Source organism: Parasteatoda tepidariorum, chromosome 4 (assembly GCF_043381705.1).
Source record: "Parasteatoda tepidariorum isolate YZ-2023 chromosome 4, CAS_Ptep_4.0, whole genome shotgun sequence".
Classification (NCBI taxonomy): Eukaryota; Metazoa; Arthropoda; class Arachnida; order Araneae; family Theridiidae; genus Parasteatoda; species Parasteatoda tepidariorum.
The window spans coordinates 90,409,315-90,428,940 of record NC_092207.1 but is presented as its reverse complement, the minus strand read 5'-3'; the positions used below and the strand labels follow the sequence as shown (position 1 = coordinate 90,428,940).

General features: G+C 27.2%; 1 protein-coding gene across 19 annotated transcripts in view; it reads left to right on the top strand.

Moving 5' to 3' along the window:
- LOC107442127 (neuron navigator 2) overlaps positions 1-19,626 on the top strand; it is a 524,062-nt gene that overhangs the window by 403,728 nt on the left and 100,708 nt on the right. For 13 of the 19 annotated variants that reach the window (XM_043039753.2, XM_043039752.2, XM_043039750.2 and 10 more), the window contains one exon: positions 9,312-9,350. The exons of the other annotated variants lie outside the window; for them this stretch is intronic. In XM_043039753.2, coding sequence (XP_042895687.1) covers positions 9,312-9,350 — 39 coding nt within the window. The remainder of the gene's footprint in view (positions 1-9,311; positions 9,351-19,626) is intronic. 19 annotated transcript variants of the gene reach the window in all.

Below are 19,626 nucleotides of genomic sequence, written 5' to 3'. Positions count from 1 at the left end.
ATAGAAAAAAGTAATTTAAAGATAAAATTGTTTTAAAAAATTACTGTTAACTGGTTTATTTCTGTATGAGATAGAACACTTGCAAAAATTGGTTTAAAGGAATTAAAATAAGATAGTCAACTCTCTGAAAGGCAGGAAACTTTTTTAAAAATAAAACCCCATAATTGTTAAGATTATTTTAGTTCGACTCCAGTAGAAAAATTATAAAAAACAGACTAATAATTATTTTAAAAAATCTGTTAGGTTATCGGAATTATATTTATATAAAATAAAAAATACAAAAAAGTAGTTAGATAATATATTTTTTTCAATCATATTAAAAAATTTGTCAATAATTGATTTTGTTATATAAGGAAATTTCAAAGATGAATTACTGTTTCTCGTAGATCTAAATAACTGCAAATAAGTACAAATTTGAAAAAAATATTGTTTGGAAATGAGCCGTGTTTGAAAAATTTTACCTTTAACGCCAAAAAAGACACCTAGGCTTCATGCCGTACTTCATAACCATAAATTATTAAAATCTAAAATATAACATTTTGACCTAAATTAATACAAAATAATGAAGAAGTAAGAAAAATAAATTTATGAAATTCAGCATCAAAGGGTTAATTGTAAGCTCCATTTTATTTAAAGAAATGAAAAAGGTTCCTAAAAGAGAAGTTCGATTGAGAAACATATGAACTGCAATACAGAAATAAAATTTCTTCATTATACGACGGTGTTTCATGCTGAATTTCATAGCCATAAATTATTAAAATGCTAAATATAATATTTTTTCACTTATTTTGACCCAAGTTAATACAAAATAATGAAACAATTACGAAAAATATGTTTAACAAAAATTCTAAATCAATGTGTTAAAGCGACATTACTCTCATAGAGTATACTAGTTGTATTATTTTATACATTTTTCAATTTCATATTGGTGCTAAAAGCCAATTTTTTTAAAGGAGTCGCTCATACAATATCAAATTTTGTCCTTTGAACTTCGGCTAGAAGTCGTAAGTTATCATAGCCTTAAGTTACTTTCTCAGTCAATGCCATCATGTTTTCTGACATAGCAGTTTTAATTTTCTATAGCATCTTTGCTAAATATGCGAAATTCCCGTTGCATCCCCCCACTCTTCGTAACCATGGCTACAACACGCGGATCGCCGGAAGCCCTTTTAATTGGATCCATTGTGTTTTCTATCTCAAACTGTCAACCTTTGTCCTGTGTGGCAACTGATTGGCGGTTGCTGTTGCCAAACTTGGCATTTATTAGCTTCGTCAACTCCAGAACAGTGCTCTGTCGGATAAATGCAAGATAGTGATTAATGTAAAATAATGGTCCCCTTTTCCCGACTCAAGTCTTTTGTGAGTGGATAAATGAGAGTGGTGAAATCTTATAGAAATAGTTTACGTGCCTAAGTGATTCTTGTGGAGCAATATTTAAAAGCTTCAGCTCATCAGAAAATATTTTGATTGTTTGATTGAATGTTTAAATTTTTGGTGATAAATTTCTTTCTTCTTATTTTCTACGAAAATGCGTTTTATGATATTAACTATGCACTGTTGCAAGTTAAGAAAAAGCCATTGCGGCCATAAAAAATAAAAAAGACCATCAAAAATAGAAACTCTTTTTTTTCTGAAGCAACCGTGACGGAATTTAAATTCTTCCTACATCAAAAACAACGAAACTTGTACGACACCATGCATTCATTTCATCGAAATACAAGATTTGTTTATTTTGCAAATAAAAATTCTTTTTTTCAAAAGTTTCGTAAAACTTTAATTTGTTAAAATATCATTACAAATCAGGAATTCCGCTTATTGCGTGATTGTCCGATTCAAACATTTTTTTCTTAGAATTAGTATCCTACTGATCTTGACCCGTATTTCAAAAATGAACCATGTCTTGCGTTAGAGAAACGTCATTTCGAAGACGTGGCTCGAGCGAAATTGTTGTTTATTGAAGTTTTTGTAAATTATAGTTTAAATCCTTTATGCTTTAAAGCGGATTGGAATAGATACGAAAGCGTCGTAGTACGTTATAAACAGAGTTGTCATCTTAAGTATTCATCATTTAGTTGCTTTGGAAATTACATGATGACTTATTACACGTAGAAAAACTTTCAGGAAAAATTACCGAACTCTGTGGTAAGGACAATCATGAAACGAAGATAACATAATTCTAGTTAATATAACCAAAATATGCATTTCCATTTATATTACTATACACGGTTTTCTGGAAACTCTGGTTTTCAAAATTATAGTTCTTACCAAACATTTGGTACAAAATACGAAACTGATAAGTAAATTTTACGGAATGGCTAGTTTTTATGCCATACTCTAAGGTATCATGATAAAATTCCCAAATTTTACCACATTTACCAAGTTTTATAACATAATATAAAACCATATTTTATTGTTCATTTTACCAAAATCATTACCAAAGCACTTTGGTAAAAATTACCAAACTTTTTAGAGTTCTCATGCAGTCAGAAGCACGATACATTTTTCCAGATTTTGGTAGTTTTAACTATAATTTTATTCTCATTGTAGATATTTTTATCTTGTTAACCTATGCTGTCCATTAATTTTAATAGAGCAGTGTTTTTTGCTCTTGTAATAATAACATTAAAAAACATAAGCAAAAATGGAAAAGTATCAAGGACGGTGACGTTTCAGTACTATGAGAAGGTACGTACCGTCATTACTGCTAAATTTCGTATCGTGGTACAGATAATAGTAAACCCACTCATCGTAAGAAGACAATTGTCCTTCGGAGATAGACTCGAAAATGCGATTGTGATGAATATATTCAGCGGTGTAAAACTTTTTTTCTCGCTATCATCGTTTCTTTTATCCTTTTTTAGTTCCACTTTTTACTTAATCTCTAATGTACCAAATAATCTTTAATTCATACCATAATATTTTATCTAATCTGCATCGTATTGTGGACAAACAGAATTGAAATGACCATCCGTCTTTCATTCTATTTAGAATTGTAATCCTATTGATTATAGTCTAATATTAAAACTATACTTCAAACAAACAAGACTATACTTCGCTTTTGAGATTGGTAATTTCGAAGACTATTTTGCTTCAAAATCTTGTTTATTTATTCTTATTGTGTTGCTTTTACTTTATTATACTTTTTATTTCCTTACACGTTGTTGAATGCATTTTTATTTCAAATGTCATATTGTTCCTAGTTCAGTGCTTATAGACTTAGGAAACAAAATTGAAATTGAACTCTATTTATGTGCATTAAATGAGAACTCCTCCGAAACTCTCCTTTATATTCGATTTATTTATTACCAATTTGCACAAATAAATAACATATATGAGTAGCCAAAAACATTTTTATTCAGTTGAAAATGATAAGTACATTTTTCATTCTTTCAATTCTGGGCGTAAATAGCAAAAACTTTTCATTTTTGATGTATTCTTTCAGTAGCAACTACTAAAGGCATTTGCACGTTTCTTTAATACATTTTCTAACTCAATTTCTCGAAAATCTCTCCCCCACCCATAAATGGTCCAAGTGGGCTTCGTAACTGGTATTATCCTGCCTATTTATTGTCAGGCGCAAATTAGAGAGTATCCCTCCCGGTGCCTATAGGCCGTAAGTAGCTGAGAGCAGTGTTTCAATCGAAACAGTTGCTAGGGGCAACTGCATTTTTCTTTCTCTATACCTCTTCTTTATAAAAATCATCTTATCTTGGAGAGGAAATCTTTTTAACCCAAGAATTTCTTGTGAAAATGGAATTTATAACAAGATATTTTCTTTCGCATGAATTACTGATTTGTGATGGGCAGCAAAAAAATTAACTTTTATCATAATATCTCTCTTTGGCTGCTTGTTTCAATTACATTTTAAGCTTATAAAGTTCCATAATGGGATTTTGTTTGATTTTTTTTTTTTTATTCTTGAAAAATATGTAAAGAGAAAACTGAAAAATAAGAACAAACTGCCTATGCCTAGGGTTGCACACTGTAAAAAATTATGGTAAAAAATACCGGCACTCATGGTACCTGTACTTTTTTACCGCGAAATCCTTTTTTACCAGAACATGTTACGGAACAAAAAAATATATGATATACCTTAATTTTTACAGTAATAATGCAGCATAATTTTTTACGGTATTTTTTACCATGGGAAAAATACGGTGAAATTAATTTTTATTAATGTGCACCCATGTGCACATTAGTAAATGTGCACATTAGTTATTTAATGTGCAATTGTCTGTACTTTAATTCGGTATCGTTATTTCTTATAGTGTAGTTATTTAGTCAACGCCAGTAGCGTTGCAAAAAGGCAGATTTTACCGCTGTACAGTTATAAATATCAAACATTTTTGCAGGCAATTTTTAATAAAATAAAACTTTAAACTTTATAAGCGTTTTGTTTCATAGCTGTATATAGGCTTATAACAAAATAGTGGAAATATTTTCAAATGTTTTGAGGCCGATGGATGTAATATTGAACTAATTTACCAAGTTTGAAAGATACTTTAAATGAGCAATTATAAGTTCTCTTTTTAGCTATTGTAAATTGAAAACATATATGTATGTACATATATATTACTACAAAAATTATAGTAAAACATATAGATACTTTACTATAATTTTTATATAACGTTCTGAGGACTTGTAGGAACATTGTTATCAGCAGTTTGTAAAAATGAAAGACTTAAGAGATGGTTTTTAAAGTTCCTTTAATAATAATATTGTATTGGCGAAATAATTATGTTTGTTAATTGGCATCGATGAGATTCATTTATGAAATTAGTAATTATTTCAGAATTTCCTTTCAAACGCATTTGTAGCCCTTGGTATTTTACTTTCAAACGATCTTGAGACTTGATTTCTTTCTCTTAAGGAGCTACGTTATAATTAATGTTAGTAAGACGGAATTCATGCTTCTTTCAATAAATGGTCTTGCACTTTTATAGGGATGAACATTTATGATTTTAAAAAAACATAGTATAAATTAAAATAATGAAAAATTTGAAAAATATACCTTATTATGTACCTTATTATTATAAACCTTATTAAACCCTGTTTTCCCCAAATAATTTTATAAATTAATTACTTCATGAAACATATAACACAATTCATTTCTCTGTATAAGAATATTTTATTTGGATGGCCTCTTCTAATTTACGTTTGTTTCAATACTTTGATTTCATATAATATAATACTTGTTTATTAGATATGCAGTGAAAAATGGGTTAAAATATTAGAGTGCTTTATTTATAATCAATTTCAAAACAACCTGTACTGCCTAAAAGAACTCTAAGAGATCCTCGAACCACAATCGTCAACCACTGACGAAGCAATTAAATCTATCCCTCTAATTAACTATAAATCTAATTATCAAATCTTTACATATTAAAAAAACTATTTTTTCGGTTTTATAAGCCCAGTTATATTCTAAATAGTTATATGCCCCATAAATGCTGGTTAGTTATTGAAAAATTTATATACCTCATCTATACTATTTAGGTTGCAGGAACTATAAATTAAATTACGAAATCAGTCATAAAAATATTGTTGCTGTTATAACGGTTATAAATTTTTCATGAATCATTAAAAAAACAGCTTCCACAACAAGGCAAGGACAAATGAAATATCAGAAATTTTTCATGCAATTACCTCCATTAATAATATCGGTATAGTTATAAGTCCAGCACAACAAACAAATTGTTGTTTCCGATGCGGGCCCTGAGTATGTCACTAATCTCTTAATACCAATGAATCACAATTGTAATTCCCAGTCATTCTTTGTCACGCTATGCTGAAAGATAAGCAGCAAAGAACCCTATTCCTAAGTCCCTAACCAATTATTCTTGGTAATAGAGAACAGAAAATGAAGTGTTGGACATTTTTTTTCTCCCTTTTCTGCGAATGCATGTATTGATTATTCCGTTTCCACATTTGAGAAAGACACTAAAATTGTTCAAAATATTTTACCAAACATTTAAAGACTACTAAAATATAATAAGAAATATTTTACGAGATTTTAAAGTTTAAAAAAATTTTAATGCAGATAAATGCGATTTTGTATATTAATGTTTATAATTTTTAAGTAATTGTGAAAGAAAAAAATTAATTTTTTTAAATATATTTACATTAGTTTTTGATCTAAGCATTATGTTTCTTTTTCATTTTAATAAATTTTTTTATTTAGATATCAAATTCTGAGACTTTTTTGCAAATTTTATCGAGACAAATTTTAAATTATTTGTATTTCAGACTTCGTAATTTTTGAGTTATAAAATTTTAAAAGTAACAAAAATGAAAATAAATAAATAAATAAACACGATGGAAAATGCATTTAAGTTTTCAGCCTCATCTATACTTATTTAGTCTTGTAACAAAATCTACACTGTGAACGAACTATTGTATAAAAAACTGGTTTTTGGGTGCATCATCCGTAAAATTCATTTTTACCATTAAGTATTATACCGTAATTTTTACAGTAATCTTTCATTAATTAGATTGATTCAGTGGCTTTGCGGTAATTATTACTGTAAAAATTACGGTATATTGGATTTCTCTTTCCGTAATATGCTCCGGTAATATGACTGTAAAAAGTACGCTGATATTTTTACCCCAATTTGATCTTGAGTTTTTAGCAGGGTAATTGAGACTGAAAAATATTTTCTTTTACAAAATTTGAACTATAATGAATAGTAATATTTTTAAATTAATAATAAAAAAATTGACAATTTGGATACCAAATTCTTAATCAATGATAGGTAGGGCTAAATGTGGTTTTCATAGTTTTCTTCTCAATGTAATTTACACGTGGTTTTTTCCTTCATTGAGTTCGTTCCGATTCAATCTTTTCTTCTGAGCCGTGTTCTAAATTAAATTATGGAAGAAAAATCATTCTTTTGTAAAATAATGATTTTCACGAAAAAAACTGAAAATATTAATTTAGTTTCGTATCTCTCTCGTATCGCCTTTTTAAGTATTTTTGCAAATAATATTTTTCCGGAAAGACTTAAAATAAGAGCAGTGAACTAAACAATAAGCTCTGAAGTAAAAATATTATCGTCTTAATTATCTTTTCAGGACAAATGAATCTTAGCCTGTTGTGTTTATTTATTTAAACTCAAACTATCATAATGAAGTTAGAATTTCCATCCTAATGAATTAAACATTCGGTTACCATGCGTAATCAACTGAACTATTCTTTCGAAATTCCAAAGGACACCTTATCGTTACGAAAGTTATTCCAATTTAAAACCAAGTTGTTGACTTAACGGCGTGCTTCTTAAAACTTCGATCTAATTATCTAACTCCAACAGATATGAACAGAATAACTAAAACTTATCTATTTGTTCGGGAATTTCCAATAACATGATAATTCGCTCACGAGTTTTGTCTCGTACTGCGAGATCCATGAATAAGCAAATTCATTCTCAACACGCATCTTTGAACAAAATCAATTAGGCGCAAATAGTATAATTAATAGAGAATAAGCGCCAAGAATAATTACTTTTGAGAGAAAGTTACTCTTGTGGAAAACTTTTCCTTAAGACAGATGCGCGGTTTCTCTTCGTTAAGCGCCATTACATTTTTAAAAGCGTTAAATTATAATTATACCTACCTGTTTAGTTATTTATTTGCTAATTATTAGGATTAACTGCTTTAAAAATTAGAACTCTGGGCTCAGTTTTGAGTAATTACTGTTGGCGAATGATTTATGATTCATTTTAACTTGTAGCGCTTAATTTCTGTGCATTAAATATGAATCACTAGCTGATTCATATAAATTATAATGCTTTTAGCTTGTAAATTGCAAGAGATAGGTCCTATCTGTTACTATAAGAATATGCGTTTTGTAATTAAAGGTTCTAAATTAACAGTTATCTCTATCTACATGCTTAGCTTTGGCTGGTATGTGAAAGTTCAAAAGATAAATTAATTGCTTCTGTAATTTAATGAACTGAATTTTCTTTAGCAGTTTTTTTTTTCATATTAAAAACATAATAATATTTTTCAAAAATGTGTTAAGACGCTTTTTTTAAGAAAAGAAAAAGAAAAACTTTTCTCAGTGTAATTAAAATCCAATTACAACTTTGAGCTATTAATTTTGAATTATCATTTTAGAAATAACGTGTTCTAAATATTTGTTACAGTTAGTATTATTCTTCTCTTCTTAAGTTGGCTGATAAATTCACGTAAACAAAATTTACATTGGTGGATTTTTTTTTAACTTATCGTTCTTATTGCTAAACGTTGAAGGATGTGATGAAGATAAACATGCAATTACAATTTTCTATTAATTATTTAAATTACTATTAGTTATAAAATTTATTTTTGCCAATCTAAAGTGCTGCCGAAAGCATATATTTTAAATTGCAATCAAAGCCCTATTTTTAAAATATTAATGTAAATTAAATTCAGTGAATCTTTTACATTTAATGTCAGTATTTTTTCTTTAGGTTAGCGCAGAGACACATGATTTTTTAAAACTTCATTGTCACAATTTCTCAAAAAGTTCAAGAATTCGAAGCACTTGGCTCAACGAACAAATAAGGTTGAGACAAAATTCGATCTAATTCTATTTCTGAATGATAATTACATTTTAGAAAGAGCTATTATTTTCTGATTCACCATTATTACTTTATCATCATTTTGTCAACAATCATCCTAATATTCCTCATTCAATTATCCTAATATTCCTCAGTCTCTTAATAATAGTTTACCTCTAAACCGAAATTCATATCTGATTTCTCTGTTTTTGTCCCAACTATTGCTTGCAAACCTAATTATCATAGTCCTTTCTATGCTATTTATTTTATGAAAAAGGTTTTATTGGTTTGAGGTTCGGCACAAAGCTCGGCTCGATGCATTAAATGTAAAACTATATGTTAGCGCTCTAGATCAATTAAGTTTTAAATCTTGGGTCTTAATATTAAAAAGAGGAAGAATTTTTAACAGCAAAACATATTTCGTCTTGGCTTGAAAAAGTTAAATAAAACTGATTAGCTATTAGAAATTCATTTAAATTGCCAATTAAACGTGTCATTTAAATATAAAGACTGGGTAATATGAGTTTATAGTTGCATTTTGTTTTGATTTTTGAATGTACGATTTTAAATATCTAAGTACTTGAAATTCCTAAAATCGGGCCAGCTGGTCGCCAAAAGCGGCTAGTGCTATTATGAAGTGACACTTATGTTTGTATTTAGCTTGTATTTATTTATCACTGCTTATTATTTATGCACTATTGCACTGCTTATCCTTATCCACCACTGCACTTTTCCTGAATGTTTCTTTTTTTTTCCTTCCTTTATGCTCTTCAGAAACAAATCCCATCCGCCAAGACATCATCTGAAAATGGGGTGAGTTTTTAATTTTATTGCACTTTATACTGCATGTTTTTATTAGTTTTTGCATATTTAGCATGTTTATTTGATTTATTTATTGTTAACGAAAGCAAATCTATTATATACAAATCTATATATTTTTTTCGTGTTTGTGGCCATTTTTGATAATAAATCAGATTTTTTTATTGAAGCTTATTTTCCGAATATGTTTTTAAAGGTTTAATTATTGTTCTGATGAAGACATTCTGTGGGCTGTTCTAAGAATTAATGAGTTGCTTCATGTTCCGTTTTGTTGTACTGCATTAAAATGTTTATTATTTTTTCTTCCCATTGTTTGATATAAAATCAAGATACGTGATACAAGCTAGCGTCAGTTTTAGAGACAAAAAAAATTCTTTCGTGTTTTTCTTTTAAGTTAGTTTGAATATAATTAATCTTTCGTTCGATGAGTTGAACTTCTAAAATAAAATCGTATTCTGCTTAATCCAATAATTCAAAAGTAATAAATTCGAAATAAGATATGAATTCAAAACATTAATTACACTGCATAAAGAAAAGTATCGCAAATATTTTATTTTTTCCTTATGAATGAATATTTTTAAATAGAAAAAGTTCTAAATACATCTTTAATAGCAAAACACTTTACTTTTCTAAAAGTTCAGAAGCCAATAATTTTTGCAACATTGTAATGTTATTCTTAGACCGATTAAGTGCGTAACAAAAAGATCCATCCTTAAGAAAAAATGAACATCTTTCGATTCAAAATAGATTAACTATTCTAAATGCTATAACAAGAGACATTAATTATTGAGAAATTCAGCAGACAATACTTTTCTACAACTTTTTAGTATTATTCCTACACCTATTAAGTTCATAGTAAAAACATTTCCTCTCTTGAGAAATAAAAAATATTTTTCGACTCAAACTAGATTTATCATATTAAATATATTAAATGAATAAACATTAAGTAGACAGCGAATTATGACAGCATAAAACGATTTTAATTACATGTGAAGTTCTCCTCATTGGTTTCTGTAAATGTGTTTTCACCGCAAACCTACGTTGCTTGCAGAGAAACGTTACAATCATGCGTTCTCGCCACGTTCCTTCCGCCATATTGCATTATTTCTGGCAAATAGAATGTATTAAATTGACATATTGTTCTAGTTGACAATTACATTTTGAGATAATTGCCTTCCGTTATTCTTGTTCCTTATCATCTCCGTAATGTTCTTTTGCGGTAAGCCTATCTCATGCAAAAAACCATTTGGCCTTTTTTTATTTATTAATTATCAATTTTTTTCATAAAATGTTTTTAGCTTAACGAAACTAATAACTAATAAATTGCTTTAATCATAAAGAAAGTGTTTTAATCTTAGCACACTATTCTTAAAAATACTATGCAAGATGATCATGTCGAAGTCGTATTTTTGTTCAGTAAATATTTTTGCTGTTAGCTAAATAAATAAATTGTTTTATTTTTCCTAATTTTTTTTTTTTTAATTGACAGAATGTTCTTTTTTTTTAAAATTTCGTGAATTTTCTGAATGTTGCTCCTTCAAATAATTTCTGTTAAAAAATGTTTGGTCATTAGTTTAGTATGTGTTTAGACTCATACGAAATTTTTATCATACTTTATTTTTTCTCTCTTTGTTATGCAAATACACTTTTCTAGAAAATCAAGAGCTCTTGCTAATAATAATAATAAATAAGCGCTTCTTCTTCAGACATAAACTAATATACGTTAACTTACTGATTTTAACATTTTTTTTCAACCAAACTTCTTAAATTTTGCAATCAAGAATTTTGAAAGAATTCTAGCAAAATAGGAAAATTAAGAAAAGAATTCTTCTGTAATCATTCCCATGGTTTAAAACTGACATTTATCAGTTTATAATCTAAAGAAAAGTATCATCTGGAAGAAAAAAAAACTATTTTTGTATTTAAAATAGACACCTTTAATTTACATCTCTCTTGTGATTACTAACTTCTACCAAGCTTTGATTAATAGTTAGGAAGTCTTAAATAGCATTTATCTCTTACTGGACTATTAATCTTGTCTTATCATGCTCACTGGAGTTCGTGTTTGGAATGCATAAATTCCTTTCGTTTTAACCCTCTCATTGTTAATTTTACCCCAAATCCAACATCCTGAGGTTAAAATGCAGCTGTTCGTTATTCAATCTTTACGGGAAGCTGGACAAATAGAAGAAACGTTTTCTTCCATTAGTTAATTTCCGAGTGTTCTTCGCCCTTGTTTTAATGAAATGATCAATAGTAAAAGGGATATTACATGGCTAAAAGGGAAGTGCGCACGCGTGGAGGTGTCTGTCCATACTTTCAGCCTCCCCCCAATTGTACACAAATGACCCCCCTTAAGATTTTGCTACCCTCTCACCCCCTTAAGGGAGCAAACAGATGGTTTCGACCGAACCCCCAGTGAAAATCAATAGACACAAGACATGCAATCGCGAAAAGGTGGGAGTTCAGTATTTTATCGCCTATTTGGCGAATTTTGGTGTGAATTCGATAGACGAGTTCCATCGCCAAAAGTTACTGAATTTTTATTTCGGTTAATTCTTATTTTCTTTCTTTTGTTCTTATTTGTTTTCTTAATCTCTTTTTGGTCTTTTTCTTTTCCACTTTTTTCTTAATTTCCATAATTGTTTGTAATTCTGGTAATTAGTATTCTGCACATGAATTTTTTTTTATTTTGCCTGAGATAAAGATTAACTTCCAAAAATTAAGGATTATTTTTAACAAATAAATTTTTTTTTTTGTGTTATCATAAAAAATTTTAACCTTCATAAAATCCAAATTTCTTTTATAGGAATTTTCTATAAAGGTTTTTTGAACTTTTGATAGGTAATATAAATAAATTTTACTGTATTCTTTTCTTACAGTAAAATAAAAATTTCTAGAAAATTCTAGAATATTTTCGAAGATTTGTGCGAAGTCGTAAATTTTTTCAAAGTTGTTTATCACTTTCTGAAAGCTTAATTTTTTTTTCATTTCACCTTAGAAATAGATTTATTACTTTATGTAAATATTTATTTATTTTAACATATTGAGTTCTCATTGAAAAAAAAACTTTCATAATAATGTGTTTAGAAAATTTGGAAATATATTTCATATAATACATGCTATCTATTTTCTATTTCAAAATTAGTTTGTTATTTTTGTGTACTCAGGAATATAATCGTTAAATTCTATTTCATTAGAAGTATTTTATGAAATTGAAAGTTTAATATCGATCTCTATGTATAGTGCTCCTAAACAATAATTTATAATTTTAACTAATTAACTTCAAGAGTTAGACTTTCAAAGAAATTTACAAGTTAAAAATATATGCAAAGCTTTCATATAATTGAACGATATTTACTTTGTAATAAATAAATCATTACTATCCTAGTAGTTAAGTATTATCTATGAAATTTTTCTTATCCTTTTTACTGCCATCAGTTTTGCATTACTACCTCCTTAATTACATTTTCAAAAACTTTTTAATTACTATCAATAAGTTTAAATCAATAAGAATATAAAACATATAAAAACGCATTACGCATTTTAGCAAGCTGGATCGATACGTAATATATGTAGATATAAATTAAAATAAATTTTTAGTAAAAAAGAAATTAATTAAAAGCATTATTTATTTTCCTTATTTCTCTTTTTAATCTGCATTCCAATTAAATGGAGATACGGAGTTGGAAATCCACTGTAAGTTTTTTACATTGATGTAAATTATCTTAGCGTACAGCATAATCAAATCTCATTAAAATGTCCCTTTTCAAATTTTGTTTCATTTTTTACTTTAGAATACGAGAAATGTTTTGAATTTCGCCGATTTGGCGCCCGTTTCTTGCTTTCACTTAATCAGAGGTCGTTAAATATTTGAAAACGACCCAATTACTCGGGCAGTGAAATCTGATTACTTAGAAACGTTCCTTGTTTCTTGATAATCAATGGGGCTGCATTTAAATAAAGATAGATCGATCGATTTCTCTTGGGTCACGCGAAACCAAATATTCCAAAACTTATTCATATTCTTGTTTTATTGTGGAAATTAATGTCTTGTGTTATTGATGTTAGTGAATGCTATCTAATTTTTTTAGCTGATCACAATTCAACTGATCACCATTTTTTTTCTTTTTTTTTTGCGAATCAGAGCATCGATTTTTTGGGTAGTTTATAAAATAATTTCATAATGCTTCTCTTATTACTTTGAACATTTTTAAATCTAATTTTGAATATTTATTTAAGTTATTCATTATATTTATTAACAGTAAGTTGAAAAAGTTTTGTAAAAATGTAAAATTTTACACTTGAAAAAATTAAGTATAAGAAATCTTCAAGAAACCAAGTTTCAATACAAAACAATTATACATTATATCGTCTTAGATGACGAGAATATTTTTTTTTCTTTTTATTTGTTTTCCTATTTTTATGACCTAGTGAAGAAATCTTTTACGATATAAATATTTGTACTTCTCGTGAAAAACAGAGAACTTAACATTTCTCGTAAAAGAAAAGAGAAATTACGTTACAGAAAATATTTTCACTTCCTGTTTAAAAAAATAAATAACTGTAAAAAAATAATTCCTGTAAAAAGCAGGAATTATTTCCACTTCTTGTAACAAAAGAGAACGTAACAGAGCATAATTCGCCGTCAGTCTGTATCAGAATTATTTTCATTAAAAAAAAAAAAATATCTGGATTACTTTTCTGGATTAGAAGTTTTACATCGTGATGACTCTCATATCTCAATTAATAATTATGATACTTAAAAGATGATTGATTCTTGATAACTCAAAACAACATTACATTTATTTTTTCAAAACCAAATGTTATCTGAATTAATTTTTTTTTAAATCTATATTTTGATGTACAATTTCTATATGATTATGAAATATGCATATTACTATCAAACCATGCATTTCTGCGTTATTATTATTAATGTCATTTTCTTCCCTTAAATTATTAAAATTCTTATAAAATTAATTATTTATACACATTTAAATTAAAACGCATACTGTACTCTTTTTTTTGTAATGCGTGAATAGCATTTACTTTAGTGGCGTCTTTTATGTTCTTGTTATTTTGTTCTCTCTTTAATGACCTCTGACCAGTATCATTTCTTCCTATTGTCTTGCAAGTCCTTCTACCACCATTTCTTTTCTCTTGAGTTGATTAGGGAAGGTTGTGGGGCATTAAACCTTTATCCAGTCTGGAGCATCTGCTAAATTACTTCTTTCAGGAAACAAGGATTTTCCTTTATTGGCGATTTTCATCCTTCAAATTGGTCCTTTCCACTGTCTTTTAAAGAGAGATGCTTTACCCTGAATACAGATGATTCTCTTTCCTTTGTTTTCCAACTCCTTGTTTTTATTCGAAATCCTCTTTCATTCTCTATTGGCACTTAATGAATCCTCTATTAATTGTTCTATTTTTGTTACATTTCTTGAATATTTAATGCATTCATGAACTGTTTTTACGAGTATGATGCCATTTTTGTATTATCCGCTTTACAAGCATGATGCCATTTTTTTATGATCCGCTTTATACGTATGATGCCATTTTTATATGATCCATTTTTTTACGTATTATGCCGTATATATTTTTATAAATATAATAGTCTAAAATCATTTTCTAAATACCACGAAATTTAAGTTTTATATTTTATAAATGCTATGGTAATACAATATTAAGATCCATGTTCTATGTAACTTTATTAGTAGTGAAAAAAAATAAAGTAGTTTTACAATTTTAGAAAAAATTTAAAATATTAAGATATTTTAACGTTATTTTAGAAATTTAAGTCAGAGAACGTATTATTTGGCTTTTTTTATTGTTTATACAAATTTTTGCACAAAAATTGCTATTTAAATTTTTTATTATGAAAAAGTTTTAAAATATCGCGAAAAATAAATATAAATATTTCAATTGTTTTCTTCCTTTATCGTAATGAGTAAAATTTTCATTAAGTTCTGAAATTAACTCTTCATATTAGGTTTATGTGCAGTTTTTTACGTGTTCGAATATTTTTTCATTTTTTATTTATTTTATTTTATTACGTTTAGGAAATTTAATTTTTTACTTATGAAAAAATTTTGAAACATCAGAAAAAGAAAAAAAACATATATATATGTATATATAAATATTCCAAATATTTTCTTCCTTTATAGCAATGAGTAAAATTTTTATTAAAATCAAAAACTAACTCTTTTTATTAGATTTTTGTCTAATTCTTTACGTTTGTCCTAAACGTAAAATAATGAATGAAACCTATGATAATGAAACCTATTCTAATTGAATTTTATTTAATTAAAACCTATATTAAATAATTTCTTATATTTATTCTTGACAGTTTTTTTTTTCGATATTTCACTACATTTTATGTGTCTCGTAGGCTTTTTTATGCGTTTAATGTTTTTAACAAAATATCTTAATTTTGTAAAACGTTTAACATTAATTTTATGAACTAAATATATTTTGATGCATCCTATCTCGTTGATAGACATTTCGATGCTGTTATATTTTACAACGATAGTTACCATGCGAACGCTTTAAGTTCTGTGTAATACCAACACATATAAAGCAGCAAATTACTAATCAGAAAAAATGCAACTGTACAGATAAAAACCCGTATATTAAATATTAAATACATTTACAAGAGGAACTTGGGCGAATTTTTAAGAAGTTTACCTGATAAACATGTTTTGGAATTGTCCCAATATGCGATCTACCTGAAGTTAGCTTTGCTTTTTTGTGCTTTTTTTTTGTTATGGTTTATTATTAATAATCGATTTTGGTACATTAAGTACAACATCAGTATAAGGAATAAGCAGTCGGTATAAGGAATAATAAAAATATCAGTGTAAGGAATGATATAAATATCAGTATAGGGAATAAGAAGTATAAGGAGCAATGGCACTTAACATTAAAAAAAAAAAAAAAAAAACAGTGTAAAGCATACTAGGAAGTGGCACTTAACCTTAAAAAGACATAAGTGCAGGGTTTGCCGGGCAGCGATTTTCTAATCCTTCGGTCTTAAACGACCTGATCTCTTGTTCAACATTTTCTTAAATTTTTCTAAAGAAACAAAAAAAAAGTGTTTCTTGACTTTTTTTAAAAAAAAACAGGCAACAAATATACAAATATTTAAAAAAAAAAAAAAGCTTGCATTATTATTGTGACCAACTACTGCCAGAAGGAAAATCTCCAAAAAAGAGAGCTAGTCATTAAAGGCCGCTGTATTGTAAATTAGTTGCCAGGCAATGGCAGTCTTAAAAAATATCAGTGTAATGTATACCGTGCAATGGTATTATTAAAAATGATAAAGAGTGATTATTAATAATAGCTATATTCCGCGCACTCATATTTTCCTTAATCTTTTGTGAGAAAAAAAAGCTCCACTTAAAGATTAAAAAAATAAATATCTTACAGAGGTAGATCACATATTGGGATAATACCCATATTTTTTTCTAATGTTAAAACAAAACATATAACATGTAAAAACAATGATAAACGAAATGATATAATGCTGATAATTTTATCATTTTGAACATATATAAGAAATGACAGGAACACCTATTATCTCGGAATTTTTATTCTTAAACATATTGAGGAGAAAACTTTTTTTTAAAAAAGAAATCTGGTCAGGGAATCGCATGTATAACTTTAGTAATTTTTGCTATAAACGAATATCTATTTCTATCAATTTCATTTTTTTCCTTCAGTCATTTTTAATATAGTTATATTCTGTCATTTTTAAGTCATGATCTATGAATATAAAACTGATTAGTTTTCAATTAATGGAAAAATTTATTAGAAAATTTAATTTTAAAAAATTTTATTTATTTATTTTTTAATTTTAAATTATTCACATTTGATATGAGTGTTGGTAATATAACATATATTTCCCAATCTCAATACAGAAACATTCACAGCTTTTTCAAAAGTTACCGCAAAATTCTTATTTCATATTTATAGCCAAATCACAGCTCTGATTATTCTTGGCGAAATTACCTTGTCGCGTGCTTGGCGATCAAATCTGGAGTTCCATTACAACTGTGATAACCCTTACCCGGCGGATCGGCTTAAAGCTCACTCTAATCTCAACCTAACGGCCACGGACCGGCAACAACAACAGCAGCAGCACACCGTTATATTTGACAGCCATGTGTTATTGTGATATTTTTGCCGACGCTTGTTGTCATCATTACCTGAAGATGATGCTCATGATGGTGGTCGTAAATCGTAATCCCCTTTTCGGCCAACTCACTTTTAGTTCTTTTTTTTAAAAGATGTACTCTGGAAATAAAGGAAAACAGTATAAATGGTACAAGTAAGTTCATCAGATGTTTGTTTTATTTATAGGGCGTGATTGTTGTTCTGAACGATTATAGGCTTTTTTTTCTTTAGGCTACAAAATACGGAAACTAGTTTATCCATTTTGATGCGAGTTTCAAAAAAGAATCATTATTTATGTTTTTTTATTTTAAATTTTGATAAGTTTTTTGAATCCTTATAAGAGAATAAAAATACCAAAAAAGGGAGCTTATTTTTATTTCTTGAAATCATTTAGCTATTTTTCATCCTAAAATAATATTTATGGAAAACATTTAATACTATTAGATAATTTAAGTTATTTTTTCTTAAAGATGCTAATGTTGAAAATTTCATCTAATAGATAAAGAAAAATAACTATTATAAATTAAGACATTATTTATTTATGTTTTAAACTATAAAATTTTTCAATTTTTTTGTCGTAAAACGTTTAAGCTAATTCGAGTTATTTTTTTAAAGGGGCTATGATGAACATTATATTTATTAAATAATAGTTAAAGAAAGAGTAATTCTGTAATAAATGTCGATATTGTTTGTAATTATAAAATTTTTCAGTTAAGTTTTAAATTATTATCTTGTAAATGTTATGGAGGAAAATTTAATTAGCAATTAACTGAAATTTAAGTTGTACTCCCAGAATTTCAATTATTTAAAGTTTCAATCTATTTTTTAAAGTGCATTCACGGTTAGAAAAAAAATAGTTATTTGTATTGTTATTCTAGTTAATAAATTCTTAAAGTTTTTTCTTAGTTCTTAGGTATTTAAATTGTGTTAAAGTAACTAAAACTAATTAAAATAAATTAAAAGTTATTTAATTATGGGAAAATTATAGTATGTTGGAAGTATTTAGCTATTTTCCAATTATAATTATTCAAGCTCTGATAATTCTACTAAGCTTAATTTCTTATATTTCTATTTAAAATTGTTACTAAAATTGTGACTGGGAAATATTATAAAGAAATATTCGATAGTTTAATACTTGCTTCCGAAATTTATTTTCTAATTTAGTAAATAATCTCTATATTTAAACTTTGTTGTTTCATAAATTTATCAAATCGGTAACAGCTTCATATGCATTAGTTTTTACCACACGTTGACTTATGCATATTTGAAATTTATTTTGTAACTAACTTTTTTTTTATATATATTTTTTATAAGAAATAAAAATATTAATAATGTCTATGCTAATTTTAATTTAGTTTTTAAAGTTCTCTAAATCTTCTATAGGCATTTCAAAGTAATTGGTAAAATATACTAAATAGTTTTAATCCTTATTACAAAATCTTTGTAAATGAAAATGTTTTTTTTTTCATCACTCTGTTATGTCAATCATTTATATATCATTGCAATCATATGGTGAATGCATTTACAGTAAGTATGAAATACAATCCGTTGATGAAAAAATAAAAAGAATTATGATTTCTAAATTTAAACTTTATTTATTATCTATTTTACACTACATATCATTTTTTTTTTAAATATTGTGAATATCGTTGTGAGGTTTGAAAATAAATATCTCATCCAAGATACTGTAGTTTAATATTCATAAAAAATCAACAACAAAATTGATAACGGTTTATCACTCAAGTAGTCTTATTAAGTTTCGTAAACACATATGAATGTTATACAGTAATGTATAGAATTTCCTATCCTGAGGCGACAGAAATTTAAAAATACAACTAATTGGGAACATTCGCAGAAAAATTCAAAATTCTGCTTCAACTTTTAGAAAAAGCTGTAACATTTCAACTTTAATAAAGTAGCCAAAAGGGAAAAGATGTGATAAATAAAATTGAAGTTTTGCAATAAAAAAAGGGTTACTTAGACTAGTTTCATGCTTTTCAATTGATGGATGATGCAGTTTTTTATCATCTATTTTATTACTTCAAAATTAATTATTTAAATGATAATTAATAATTTGAATGTAACGTGCTAACAAACA